Source organism: Coregonus lavaretus (genome assembly GCF_964263955.1).
Source record: "Coregonus lavaretus genome assembly, chromosome: 10".
Taxonomy (NCBI): Eukaryota; Metazoa; Chordata; class Actinopteri; order Salmoniformes; family Salmonidae; genus Coregonus; species Coregonus lavaretus.
In genome coordinates this window covers 29,869,417-29,884,885 of record NC_139997.1, presented here as the reverse complement: position 1 = coordinate 29,884,885, position 15,469 = coordinate 29,869,417, and the positions used below count along the sequence as shown (strand labels likewise).

The 15,469-nt window shown below is 42.5% G+C and overlaps 1 protein-coding gene across 1 annotated transcript in view; it reads right to left on the bottom strand.

Annotated features, from left to right (window-relative positions):
• Nucleotides 1-436: 436 nt before the first annotated feature.
• LOC311136407 (polypeptide N-acetylgalactosaminyltransferase 10-like) overlaps nt 437-15,469 on the bottom strand; it is a 113,176-nt gene continuing 98,143 nt past the window's right edge. The window contains exons 8-12 of the mRNA XM_084170525.1: nt 9,299-9,406; nt 5,879-6,100; nt 5,367-5,483; nt 4,203-4,352; nt 437-3,812 (exon numbers count right to left, since the gene is read on the bottom strand). Coding sequence (XP_084026651.1) covers nt 3,648-3,812; nt 4,203-4,352; nt 5,367-5,483; nt 5,879-6,100; nt 9,299-9,406 — 762 coding nt within the window. The 3' untranslated portion in view covers nt 437-3,647. The remainder of the gene's footprint in view (nt 3,813-4,202; nt 4,353-5,366; nt 5,484-5,878; nt 6,101-9,298; nt 9,407-15,469) is intronic.

The window sequence follows — 15,469 nt, the reverse complement described above, 5'->3', positions numbered from 1 at the left end:
CGGAAGAGGTCCTGGGATGGAAATCAGCCAGTGGCCCAGGAAACTCAAGAGTCCGAATAAAAATTGACAGAGGGTCCAGTGAGGACAGTGACTCAAATATAGTCGACCAATCTCTACTAAACTTGTGCATTTGTTTTGTTTGTAGTTACAATTATGTTTTGTGTGGTTCCAAATGCAACCAACCCTGGCCCACATATGGTGAATTTATTAACGTATTATGAAATTACTTAATGAAATTGGAAATATTATTTCCATTATCTGCATGTGCTTGTTTCTTCTAATTTGAGATGGGATTTGATTATTGCTACATAAAACTGTAAGTCGCTCTGGATAAGAGCATCTGCTAAATGACTCAAATGTAAAATGTTTATCCCCCAAAACTATAGAACAAATAATTCAAATATAGAAACATTTATTTTACAATTTCAGCAAAAAATATTATACAATTCCAATTTATTTGTACACAGTGTGTTAAAACACCTAAATACATTTTTACAGTCATTATGTCAGTAGAAAAAAAATATTGGATATTCATGATACAAAATGTATACTTCCCTACAAATAGAAATTGCACACACGTACATAGCATTGTGTGAATGACCAACAATGGTCTAACACCTTACAAACTTTTATTTAAAAAAAGAAGTATTGTCTTCACATTTTAGCTGAATATTTAATTCTAACACAAGATCATGAAAAAATTGCACTGTATAAAATGTAGTTTAAAACCACAATTACATTTTTTTAAACCACTTCCAACCCAAGTTATAAATCATGACATAATCAAAATAAAATGCCATTTACATGTGCAATGGACAGGGTCAATGTACTGCAAATATCCTTGTTCCACAAACTGAACAGTCTGCTAAGTATTCAATTAACTGCCATGGATTTGGGGGAGTCTTACCACATTTGCAAGATTATTATTCGTCCAAAGGTACAACAACCCTGTTTATTCCCTCAGACACAAACATAGCATTACTATATAAACGTCAATTCTTTAAAGTAAACATGTTTCAACCCATCATTCTGGCATTGGCAGTGCAGTCCTGGACTGACTGGTGGAGCATTTTAAGAGAACATAGATCAATGCATCACAAGAGAAAAAGCATAAATCAAAATGGGTTTTTTAAAGTTTCCCTCAATGGACATGGTCTCATTTTTTTTATAACCTCAGTGCTGGTTTGATTGAATTCCAACCTTAGTTCTATTATGGTAATTTAAACCATGTCAAGTTATTTTGCTACTTACACTAATAATATTAGTGTAAAAGAAGGGACAATTCATCAACTTAATTTATAATTCTAGTACAGATCTAATTCTTCTGTTATCATAATTGTGAAATCTATTTAGCTGGAATAGCCAGAAATTCAATATTTTGGATTGCAAAAATAACACGCAAAACTAAAAGGATAAATAACCAAAAACATAAACAAGAAAACAGTTTTTTAAAGGACATTGAACAAGTTTACTTAGATTTGTCCATTTTGTAAAGCTTTGGTCTTCCATACATGCTGCTTACTTGCCTGGGTAAAACTATGAACATTTCTAGAAAGTGAAATCAAAGAAAGTGAGCAATTTTGGATTCCCCAGCCAGTCCTACATTTCAGTTTAATAAGAAGGAACACATTCAACATTATTACATTACTTTGCAATAAAGATGCTTCATAAGTAAAGTTGCCCAAAGCCTGATCGTGCAGCATCTCATACCAATGTGCCACGTGGATCTTCCCTTATGGAACTTCTCCAACTTTTCTCCACAACACATGGAAGGAACACTGTTATTTTAGTTTAAACTCTGCTGGCCAACAGTTAAAATCTACAACACATACTAGTGTACTCAAATTCCATCAGATAAAATAGTTAACAAAATAGTATTTATGCCAATTTGATTGATATCGATTTCCGAAAAGGCTAGGAAGATGGTTAGATTAAGGAAAGGTGTGATCTTTGCATCATGCATATTACATGCACCCTGCTTTGGTATTATTTCAGAGGAGAAGAGGGAAACAAAAACTAAACTACACAGCAGGCAATGTAAGCAGTCTTTCTGAACAACATCCAAGTCAAATCATTGCATTAGATATAGGAAATATATTCATTGGCTAAACTAAGACGAAAAACGTATAAAGAAAACATGAAACGCTGAGAAAGTAATAACGCGACAAAACCTAAACAAAAACAACAAGAACAGGAAATCAATATTAATGAATGCTTGCATGTCCTATTGGGTTTTGATAACAACATGGCATGATGGTGACATATCATAAACATAAAGAGGGTCTTTGCAGGGAAGCTGTTCACTTTTAAAGGCAGGAGAACACATAGTTGTTTGATAGTCTCTTCAGCTATTCACTATCATTACAAATACATTAGTGTTGTAGAAACCCATCCATGGTTAAGAGCCAGTGTCACCTCAGATGGCCTCTCTCTCCACCATCTCAGTCAGTCTGAGACAGTGTAGGAGTTGGAGGACTTGAATAGGGCACCAGGCCAGGCCAAGTCAGACCGTATACTTCTGCTCTCATCCAGCAAGGCACTAAGATTTTCATTCAAGTTTATCATTGCAAGTGCTTAATGCATTTAAAACACCTATAATACCCATCACCAACCCCTCCCCCTGGGCAAACCAGTCTAGAGACACTCCTGATGAGTTTGGGAAGCCACCATGGCCTGTCTACGGTCTCGGTGCTGCTGACCTCAGTGTGTTTTTCTGCCACACGGTTCAGTGTTTTCGTAATGAGGTCGTTCCAGAGACTGCCTGGGTTCATCCCAGAGGGCAGATGGAGCCTCTGTTCAGCGGATGGGACAGAAAGAAACTGCCGACAGTAGTTAGAGCCCTTACAGTTCCCTCTCTGGACAAATCACATGGAAGAGATCCATCATTGGCATCAAATCACAGCCCTTTGAATAGATAGAGTGCTGAGACAAAGTGCTGCTACTATAGTATTATTCATTCAGATCTAAAAATTAACTTCTAAAATATGCAGGGTTTTTCTTTCCCCTCTACATTTGGACAGAGTTTGCCCAACTCCACTTTTGATCAAAGCAATAGAGAGGAAACCAAGAATGAGAAACTGCTAGCCAAGTGAGCATAGCAAGAAAACAAAACCAAGAATCAACACGGTGCTTTGCAAGGTGCTTTGCAGAGTGGTTGGTTCTGGCTGGCTTTACCCAAGTGTCAGTCTGGGTTTGGTTCAGTGGGAGTCTCAGGGGGGGCTGTCAGAGCAGGGGCTCCAAATGAAGAGAATGGAAAGAGAGTGACTGAGTAAGAGGCTCACTCAAGAAGGGTGATGGAGATGGACGTATGGGCAGAGACACCTGGGAGATGCACGGAGAAGTAGAGCGGAGCGTGAATAAGGAAGTGAGATGGGCCACCGCCAGAATGGCCATGCCGTGACAGACCTAATCCCCCTGACGCAGGAAGTCCCCGTCACCACAGAGAGAGCCTCTCAGGCGCCATCCTTTCTCCATCTCCCAATAACTGATGTGTCTAGACTGGCTTGCCAATGCTAAACCCCCCCTTTCACTTCTTTTCCCCCCAGACCCCTTTAGAGAAACAACAGCACACTTCTGTCTTAGTAAAACAACACAGTCCCTGGGTGAGTGGTATTCAGGTTCAGTCTCAGTGCTGACCCCTACTGGTCTCAGTTGTTACTGCGGTTGAACGTCTCCAGCACCGTGGTGTTGGTCTTCTCAAACACCCACTGCTGGCTGGGGACGCTGGGGTCACACGTGTTCATAAACACCTTTCTCTCTGTGGGGTTGCTGTCGATACAGCTGTTACTGATGTGGTGATATAAACTTTTATCCTACAGAGATGGAGGGAGAGAAAAGAGGCGAGAGAGATGGTAATGATTATTTAATTACAGTGCATTTAACTGAAAATATTTTCAAAAATAGGTAATTTTATAAATACATACTTATTAGCCTGCATGGAAAACTAGGAGTCATTTTGTTCTAACAGGGTACACCAAGCTTAAACAGGTGAAAGTCGTTTTCTATCTAGGCGAATACTGCATTATCAATGTGTAGCAGCCTGTGGCATTTTATCAAAAGGAGAAGGAAATACAAAGGATCAAAAATACATCTTGAAGCTTGTTCGGCTTTAACAAAAAAGTGCACCACAAGCAACTCACAAACTTGTCTTTTTACTTGGAAAAAGAGGGTGTGTGTGGGTGAATGAGAAAGAGAGATCTTACCTTCCTGTAGCGCCACAGCTGGTTGCCCTTCATGCCGTGGCAGTCGTACAGGGTGACGGGGCTGTTGTGGGAGATGGCATCAAAACACACCTTCTTAGTGTGCATGGGGTCCCCCACGCGGATGTCCTCCCTCCAGCCAAACGTGAACACCTGGAGGGGGCAGAGACAACTTGGATCAGAAAACCTCAGGAGAGGGGCCCCCACTTCTAGCTCTCCTCTTGGAGCAAGTGTCACTCCTGATCCTGGGAGACCCACAGGGCAGGCATTTGTTCTAGCCCAGTACTAACATCTGATTTAACTCATCATGCCTTTGAGGTGTGTTAATAATAAGCTGGAACAAAAGCCTGCACACCGTGTGAGTCTTCAGAACTAGGGTTGAAGAGAACCGCCCTGGGAGTTCCAACATCGGTCAAAATAGTTGTTTGGAAGGGGCTCCTCTGCTGTAATATTCAAAAGGCCCCGGCTTGGACTGTAGCCAGACAGAGTTCTTTGATTTGCACTGATGCAGTTTGTCGTCCCAGCATTGAATACAAATTGCAACCATGACAGAGATTAAACTACAACAGCTCTTTAAATTACTGTAATTAAACTGTCAAAGCACAGAGTCAGAGCAGGCAACTTAGAAAATAAAGAGAAAACATGGCCATCCATCAACATTCGGTTATGAGCTCTTCTAAAAATTATTTTGGATGACAAGGGGAACAAATGGGACTACATTAGAACAGAAGAGATAATGAAGTGTGCATGTGTGTGTGTGTGTGAGAGAATGGCACCAGTGTGTGTGTGTGGGGGTTGGTTCTTCTATCCTTGTGGGGACCTAAAATCCACAAAAGTCCCCACAAGGATAGTAAAATAAGGAAAATTCTCCCTCGTGGGGACATTTCCCACGTCCCTATGAGGACGAAAGCTACATTAAGCTTAGGGGTTAGGTTTAGGGTTTGGGTTACGGTTAGGGAAAGTAGGATTTTGAATGGAAATGTTTACTTCCCCACGAGAAAAGAAAAACATAACGCGTGTGTGTGTGTGTTGGTAGTACTTATGAAGGCAGAAAGCTGTCTGTACACAGTACAAAATGAAGTTAAGTGTATGCAAAACTAGAGGAAAACTAGTACGTGTCACAGCAGACAGGTGTCTGAATTTAGTGGTGTGTACTAAGCTCCTCACCTGTCCATGGCTCCACCCGGCCTCGCCCCGCCCCTTAAGACATGTCTCCAGGCGGATGGGAGACCCAGACGAAAAGTGTTTGTTCTCCATGCACATGTCACTGCCTAAGTTGCGCAGCTAAAACACACAGAAGCAGACAAACCGGTTAACAGAGAAAGACAGAAATGCCCAGTCATCATTCAATACTAGTCAGTGTATTAACCACTGACTAGGGCTCTGTCTGGATCTCTCAGCTCTAACTGTCAGCTCTCCTCTTTAGTGAAAAAGTGTGATGATGATGATGATGAGTAATGATGAAGAGGAGGCTGTGACAGGAGCTTGGCCCTCTGACGGCTGATGTGACGAAGTGACACAGTGACACCGGGCTGTCACAGGCCAGACACTGTCTCTCCCTTTCTCTTCTAACTTTCTCTCCATCTACCGTCTCGCTTGCGCTTCTCTCCATCTCCTAACTTTTTATCTTTCTAGCTGTCGGTCTCTCGCTCTAAAGAAACTAGTAAATGAATGTGTACCTCTCCCCAGGCGGCAGCAGGGGGCTCCACAGGTGGGTAGTGCTTGGGCAGGTCCCAGGCCACCTCTGTCATGAACCACTTGAAGCTCTTACAGTTGAGGCTACTCCTCAGGTCCTTCTGCACAGTCATGTCTCCTGCTGACAGGTGCCTGTACTCTGGCCTCCGCTGGTAGATATACTCTGCATACTCATCCATCCACACCTCCGCCACTCGCTTTAGGTTCTGTACAGGGACCAAGGGAGAAGAGAATGGGTTAAAACACTGTTGCTCCACCATGACTGTAGGAGAGGGATGGATGCCAACAGTCCTCTGGGGTCTCGTTGACTGCTGGATGGCTGAACAAAAATATACTGAACAAAAATATAAGCGCAACATGCAACAATTTCAACGATTTTACTGTTACAGTTCATATAAGGAAATCATTCAATTGAAATAAATTCATTATGCCCTAATCTATGGATTTCACGACTGGACAGGGGTGCAGCCATGGATGGGCCTGGGAGGGCATAGGCCCACCCACTTGGGAGCCAGGTCCAACCATTGGGGAGTCAGGCCCAGCCAATCAGAATGAGTTGTTCCCCACAAAATGGCTTTATTAGACAGAAATACTCCTCTGTTTCATCAGCTGTCCAGGTGGCTGGTCTCAGACGATCCTGTAGGTGAAGAAGCCGGATGTGGAGGTCCTGGGCTGGCATGGTTACACATGGTCTGCCGTTGTGGGGCCGGTTGGAAGTACTGCCAAATTCTCTAAAATGATGTTGGAGTTGGCTTATGGTAGAGAAATGAACATTAGATTCTCTGGCAACAGCTCTGGTGGACGTTCCTGCAGTCAGCATGCCAATTGCACGCTCCATCAAAACGTGAGACATCTGTGGCATTGTGTTGTGTGACAAAACTGCACATGTTAGAGAGGCCTTTTATTGTCCCCAGCACAAGGTGCACCTGTGTAATGATCATGCTGTTTATTCAGCTTCTTGATATGCCACACCTGTCAGGTGGATGGATTATCTTGGCAAAGGAGAAATGCTCACTAACATGGATGTAAACAAATTTGTGCACAACATTTGAGGGAATACAGCATTTTGTGCGTATGGAACATTTCTGAGATCTTTTATTTCAGCTCATGAAACATGGGACCAACACTTTACATGTTGCGTTTTATATTTTTGTTCAGTATAATACCTCATTAATTTCAGTCAAGGACAGGTTGAGGAGGGGTTTGGGGGATGTGCCTGTGGGGTAGAGTTGGGCGATATGGAAAATAATAAATTGCCTGAATTGATGAGATAACAATAAATAGAATGATACGTTTCTAGCATTAATGTGCACCACAGTTTAAAATGATCATTTAAACTACTACTTCTAGTTTGATCGTTGTAGCCATCAATTGTCCCATTAACAATCACCAATATTGCGTAAAGTGATGGGTGTCGATCATTTTCGGTTTATAGTCCCAACTCTACTGTGGGGTGGTGCTAATGATTGGGGGGGGGGGGGGGGGGGGGTCTAGGAAAGGCAGCTGCAGTCAAGTTTTGTGGGAGCAAAAAAAAAGAAACAGCGCCGCAGGCCAGCAATTAATGCCTCCTCTGTGACTCTGAATTCCACCCTTTCTCGGAGCTCCACTTCAAAAAGGAACAAGGGAAACCAGGATGATGCTGAACACAAAGTTGTGCTTAATAGGCACTTTCTATTTTAGGTCCAATATTCACCCCACGATCATTCACAGTTTTCATTCTTTCGGCATCATGTTATTGAAAATCAATCAATATGAATGTACGTATTATGTATGCATTTTAACTATTGCAGAGGCGGCCTTGTCTAACTGGAGGCCTTTTCTAAGGTGCTTGTGTCTTTGTTGGTGCATCTCCTTTCTGAAGAAATACATGTTTAACTATTGACCCCAATCCAGTCATTAACATTCCTCCCTCAGACAAAACAGGCCTTCTTCATCTGAGAACACAAGCCAAAAAGTAACCCCAAAAAACAGGCCAATAGTTTTCAATTACACATCCGACCAAGCCAAACATGGTTTGGGCAGGGATCAGCATACATAATGGATGGTTTCAGTTGCATTCCAAAGGTTTCGAAAGAATGTGGAAATACACTATATATACATACACAAAAGTATATGGACACCCCTTCCAATGAGTGTTTTTGGCCATTTCAGCCATACCCATTGCTGACAGGTGTATAAAATCAAGCACACAGCCATGCAATCTCCATAGACAAACATTGGCAGTAAAATGGCCATTCAACGTGGCACCGTCATAGGATTCCACCTTTCCAACAAGTCAGTTTGTCAAATTTCTTCCCTGCTAGAGCTGCCCCGGTCAACTGTAAGGGCTGTTTAGTGGAGGAGGAATAATGGTCTGGGGCTGTTTTTCATGGTTTGGGCTAGGCCCCTTAGTTCCAGTAAAGGGAAATCTGAACACTACAGCGTACAACATTCTAGACGATTCTGTGCTTCCAACTTTGTGGCAACAGTTGGGGAAGGCCCTTTCCTGTTTCAGCATGACAATTCCCCCGTGCACAAAGCGAGCTCCATACAGAAATGGTTTGTCGAGATCGATGTGGAAGAACTTGACTGGCCTGCACAGAGCCCTGACCTTAACCCCATCGAACACCTCTGGGATGAATTGGAACGCCGACTACGAGCCAGGCCTAATCGCCCAAAATCAGTGTCCGACTTCACTAATGCTATTGTGGCTGAATGGAAGCACGTCCCAGCAGCAATGTTCTAACATCTAGTGGAAAGCCTTCCCAGAAGAGTGGAGGCTGTTATAGGCGCAAAGGGGGGACCAACTCAATATTAATGCCTATGATTTTGGAATGAGATGTTCGACGAGCAGGTGTCCACATACCTTTGGTCATGTAGTGTATAACAAAGCATAGAAGGTATCTAAAAATTCCGTACCTGCAAACCTGTTTAAAGCGTCTTTACAGCGTATTCCTCATCAAGGTCAGTTATCTAACTTAGTGCACAAAATGCATTTGTTAAGAGTCTCTGTTATTTCCGAATGCTCAAGTTGTTAAAACACAGCGCGAGGCGGGTGCGTGATGAGTTTAAATCAATTCACCACCAGAAAGAAAGAGGAATTTCTCACTCGTTCATTCCCACTCCGGGCCTGACTGTGGAACAAAGTCAACATTCACTTCAAACACTCCACAGCATTCCTGATGTGTGTGACGAGAGTGGGTGGGTTTGTGGCTGCAATATAAAGGTGTGTGTTGCTGAGGATACAACTATTGCAGAGAAACTCAGCAGAGGAGATGAATGCTCTCTTTACTAGACACTTAAAATAACAAATTCTGCAATATAGGTTCCACATACTGTGGCATTTTTATCTTTGTAGATCCCTTCTAAAGAGGAGAATAGAGAGGGAAAGGTGGGTCTAGGAACCAATCCAACACAACACTCACCCTGGCCAGGCTGACACCGCCGGGGACCTTGTAGGGAACATACTTCCTGTAGATGTGACCCACCCTGGAGCATGGGATGTCCTCCATTCGCCCGCCACACATCCACACCTGAGGGGGAAGAGAAAGACCGACAGAGAGAGCAAGCAGAGGGTAGAAAGAGAGAAAGAGGTTTAACACAGACAGCTGTGTGGGGGTCAGGGCATCACTGCTGTGTTAGTTTGTGTCTCCCCTGTGTCTGCGTGTACCCATAGCATGCAGCTGTGAATCTGTGAACAGTGCGAGGACATGAGAGGCTGACAGGTACTAGGCGAGCAGGGAGGGATAAAAGAGAGAGTGGTTCCAGAGGGAGGGATTGGAGGGAAGATAGATAAAGGTAGCAGGAAAGGAGGGAGGCAGGAGGTACGATTAGCGATACAGTGATGTCATCACCATACTGACAGAGAGTGAGACTATTACAAATGCCTCCTGGGGCTCTTTGGACCAACACATCAATTATGAGCAGGCCTGGCTAAGATTGAAGGAAACTCTGACAAGCCAGAAAATGTGTATAGAAACATGTATAGTTGAAGTATAAGACTGCATGATGCTGAACGCAGGACTGAAATGTCACTGTGTGAATGTGACATACTTCAGGTTGATACTTCTGAGTTAGGTGAAAGCTTTGAGCCACAGGCCAAAACAAGTCTACTGTAAACGTTGTGTGCTGCAGGCCTGAAGGGGACGAGAGGCTGTCGGAGGCACCATCACGTGGTAGCTCCTCATACTGATTTGTAATCCTCCATGTGTGTGTGCTTCAAAAGCATGCTCACTAAACTGAGAAAGAAAGACAAAAATGAGGAGCATTTCTGTCTGTAATAAAGCCCTTTTGTGGGGAATAACTCATTCTGATTAGCTAGGCCTGGCTGGGGGTCGGCCTGGCTCCCTGGTGGGTGGGCCTATGCCCTGCCAGACCCACCCATGGCTGCACCCCTGCCCAATCATGTGAAATCCGTAAATTAGGGCCTAATGACTATTTCTATTGACTGATTTCCTTCTATGAACTGTAACTCAATAAAATCTTTGAAATTGTTGCAGGTTACATTTATATTTTTGTTCAATATAAATATTTGAAAGAAAGTAACATTTCCATTAGTTTATGTAAGGTATATGTAAAAACATGAAACAAACTATGACACAAAAAGCATGTGCGTTGAAACACAGCAAAAGCACAGTGGAAAAATATATGGCAGCTAGAAATCAAAACTGGATGGTCTTCAGAGATAGATGGGAGGGGTTGAGGGTAGCTGAAGGCTGTGACTAAAAACAAACTAAGATAACTAATGTAAAATTGACTGTCAGTGAAATGTATGTAGTATGTATAAGCTGGAATGGAAGCATAAGTATTGTTGTACATTAGTTTATTCCAATTAGGGGAGGGGTGGTAGGGTTAGGGGAAAATAATAAAGGAAAATAAATATATATACAGTGGCATGCGAAAGTATTCACCCCCCTTGGCATTTGTCCTATTTTGTTGCCTTACAACCTGGAATTAAAATAGATTTTTGGGGGGTTTGTATCATTTGATTTACACAACATGCCTACCACTTTGAAGATGCAAAATATTTTTTATTGTGAAACAAAAAATAAATAAGACAAAAAATAAATAAAACTTGAGCGTGCATAACTATTCATCCCCCCAAAGTCAATACTTTGTAGAGCCACCTTTTGCAGCAATTACAGCTGCAAGTCTGTTGGGGTATGTGTCTATAAACTTGGCAAATCTAGCCACTGGGATTTTTGCCCATTCTTTAAGGCAAAACTGCTCCAGTTCCTTCAAGTTGGATGGGTTCCGCTGGTGTACAGCAATCTTTAAGTCATGCCACAGATTCTCAATTGGATTGAGGTCTGGGCTTTGACTAGGCTATTCCAAGACTTTTAAATGTTTCCCCTTAAACCACTCGAGTGTTGCTTTAGCAGTATGCTTAGGGTCATTGTCCTGCTGGAAGGTGAACCTCCGTCCCAGTCTCAAATCTATGGAAGACTGAAACAGGTTTCCCTCAAGAATTTCCCTGTATTTAGCGCCATCATTCCTTCAATTCTGACCAGTTTCCCAGTCCCTGCAGATGAAAGACATCCCCACAGCATGATGCTGCCACCACCATCCTTCACTGTGGGGATGGTGTTCTCTTCTCGGGGTGATGAGATGTCATGGCTTTAGAAGCTTCTGATAAGCTAATTGACATCATTTGAGTCAATTGGAGGTGTACCAGTGGATGTATCTCAAGGCCTACCTTCAAACTCAGTGTCTCTTTGCATGACATCATGGGAAAATCAAAAGAAATCAGCCAAGACCTCAGGAAAAAATTGTAGACCTCCACAAGTCTGGTCCATTCTTGTGAGCAATTTCCAAACGCCTGAAGGTACCACGTTCATCTGTACAAACAATAGTACGCAAGTATAAACACCATGGGACCACGCAGCCGTCATAACGCTCAGGAAGGAGACGCGTTCTGTCTCCTAGAGATGAACGTACTTTGGTTGCGAAAAGTGCAAATCAATCCCGGAACAACAGCAAAGGACCTTGTGAAGATGCTGGAGGAAACAGGTACAAAAGTATCTATATCCACAGTAAAACGAGTCCTATATCGACATAACCTGAAAGGCCACTCAGCAAGGAAGAAGCCACTGCTCCAAAACCACCATAAAAAAGCCGGACTACGGTTTGCAACTGCACATGGGGACAAAGATCGTACTTTTTGGGGAAATGTCCTCTGGTCTGATGAAACAAAAATATAACTGTTTGGCCAAAATGACCATTGTTATGATTGGAGGAAAAAGGGGATGTCTTGCAAGCCGAAGAACACCATCCCAACCGTGAAGCACGGGGGTGGCAGCATCATGCTGTGGGGGTGCTTTGCTGCAGGAGGGACTGGTGCACTTCACAAAATAGATGGCATCATGAGGAAGGAAAATTATGTGGATATATTGAAGCAACATCTGAAGACATCAGTCAGGATGTTAAAGCTTGGTCGCAAATGGGTGTTCCAAATGGACAATGACCCCTAGTATATTTCCAAAGTTGTGGCAAAATGGCTTAAGGACAACAAAGTCAAGGTATTGGGAGTGGCCATCACAAAGCCCTGGCATCAGTCCTATAGAAAATTTGTGGGCAGAACTGAAAAGGCGTGTGCGAGCAAGGAGGCCTACAAACCTGACTCAGTTACACCAGCTTTGTCAGGAGGAATGGGCCAAAATTCACCCAACTTATTGTGGGAAGCTTGTGGAAGGCTACCCGAAACGTTTGAATCTAGTTTAAATTGTTTAAGGCAATGATACCAAACACTTATTGAGTGTATGTCAACTTCTGACCCATTGGGAATGTGATGAAAGAAATAAAAGCTTAAATAAATCATTCTCTCTACTATTATTCTGACATTTCACATTCTCAAAATAAAGTGGTGATCCTAACTGACCTAAAACGGAATATTTACTAGGATTAAATGTCATGAACTGTGAAAAACATATTTGGCTAAGGTGTATGTAAACTTCCGACTTCAACTGTATGTTAGCACAGCTGAAAACTGTTGTGCTGATTAAAGAAGCAATAAAACGGACCTTCCTGAGACTAGTTGAGTATCTGGAGCATCAGCAATTGTGGGTTTCTCTACAGGCTCAAAATGGCCAGAAACAAATAACTTTCTTCTGAAGCTCGTCAATCTATTCTTGTTCTGAGAAATGAAGGCTATTCCATGCGAGAAATTGCCAAGAAACTGAAGATCTCGTACAACGCTGTGTACTACTCCCTTCACAGAACAGCGCAAACTGGCTCTAACCAGAATAGAAAGAGGAGTGGGAGGCCCCAGTGCACAACTGAGCAAGAGGACAAATACATTAGTGTCTAGTTTGAGAAACAAGATGCCTCACAGGTCCTCAACTGGCAGCTTCGTTAAATAGTACCCGCAAAACACCAGTCTCAACGTCAACAGTGAAGAGGCGACTCCGGGATGCTGACCTTCTAGGCAGAGTTGCAAAGAAAAAGCCATATCTCAGACTGCCCATCTTCATCTTTTCTTTTTATTGGCCAGTCTGAGATTTGGCTTTTTCTTTGCAACTCTGCCTAGAAATCTGTTTCCAGCTACAATAGCCATTTACAACATTAATAATGTCTACACTGTATTTCTGATCAATTTGATGTTATTATAATGGACAAATTTTTTTGCTTTTCTTTCGAAAACAAGGACATTTCTAAGTGACCCCAAACTTTTGAACGGTAGTGTATACATATATATATATATATATATATATATATACATACAAAAGCTATATGAGGTATTGGAAATGATACAGACAATTACATTGATAGAAGCCACAATCTATCTGCAATATTAAAGCTGATCTACCTCCTAAAAAAACAAAACAGCAAAAGCTTATTTTTATAACGACCAAATAAATAAAAATAAACAAACCGTGAAGTGAGCGGGTACTGGAGCAGGCGAGAAGGCCTACGCTCCAGCCTTTGGGAAACTCGCTCTGCGCTCCAGTCAAATTGGGCACACTCCGCTCCTCGCTCCACTCGCATAGTCAGGTCTGTACTCCCGAAGTTGTTGACTGTTTTTGTGCTTACCAGTTAAGCTAGCAGTTCTTAGATGTTTGCAGCCAATGGCTAGCAGTTTCTTACTGCCGATAAAAACAGATGATTGCCATAATTTTTTCGAGTCATTACTGAATAACTTAATGTAACAAATCAAACATTAAACCTCGTAAACAATTCATGGTAATGCATGGTAACCTCAACAATTCATTTAGACCCGGCGTCTATTTGAAACAGGCACTTTTTTGCTGAAATGTGTGCCATTGCCCGGCTATTAAAAAGGGACAGCCGGCTATTTGAGACTGTGTTTAATTGAAGTTTTAGGGTATATGTGATTGTATACAAATGTAAGAAAGGTTTGAAGTGATTATGTTTTAGTCAAATGTTATATCTGTTTGGGCTTCTTGCGGTCAATTTGCAGGTCTACAAATTATTTATAATTATGTTTCGGCCTCCTGACCATCAGCTGAATCTAGTTGATGATCCCTGCATTAGGGGAATACAACATATCTGACCCTATAACAGAGGTTAGGGGTAACTTCATCCTACTCCTATCGCATTAGCATCCATGGCAGGGTCACTCTGTCTGACCTCTGAACCCTGTGCCCTCCCTGACCACCGCGCTCCACTTGGAATGTTATGTCTTCTCTAAAAACATGTATATTTAATGAGAAAGTGGGATCAAAAGTTCTAGCAAAGTGCTGTCAGTGGATTAGTGTGCAGCGCTGCTAATCCCTCTACCTCTACTGACGACCTCTAAAACCACTGAAGTACGGAGCAGGGTGGGCAGTCTACAATAGAGAAGACACTACAGCCAATGACAGTTACCAAAGCAGCACTCCACAATCACTTTCTCTCTGCCCACAGTGGGGCCTAACATTTGCATTTGTCAACTGAGGGGTGGATCTTGGCAAATGTGAAGTGCTATTTAGAGTTATTTAAAGTTTGTGGTTACATTTACATTAAAATAATAATAATAATTTAGCAGACACTCTTATCCAGAGACTTACATTTCTGCATTCACCTTAAGATAGCTAAGTGAGACAACATATCATAATCGTAGCAAGTACATTTTCCCTCAACAAAGTGTTTATCAGCAAAATCAGTGCTAGTAGGCCAGGACAAGTGCATGGCACTCCAGCTCCACTGTAGAACCCACAACCCTGGCGTTGCAAGCGCATGCTCTACCAACTGAGCCACACGGGACCAACTTATTATGAAGCCCCTTATTATGAAGTGTTACAGTAGTACTAGGGTTGGAACAAAAGCCTGCACACCCTGTGTATCTCCAGGACTAGAAATCCAAGAACACAACAGTAAGTCAATAAGGTAATCTTCCCAAAATCAACAAAGCAGTCTTTGCGTCCAGTGTCATTTACCAAGAAAGAGATCTCGTACTGCTCTCCTCCCCAGATCTCCAGTCCCGTGTCATATCCTTCACTGGCTGTATTACCAAAGTATCATCTGGCAGCAATGAAGAGAATATTCTCTTGTCTCTGCCATGGTTTTATTATCCTTTTATATCAGTTTATCTCTGCATTCCAACAGTGGAGTCACAGCATTACATTTGTAAAAGGTTACAGAATGATCTGAGTGAATTT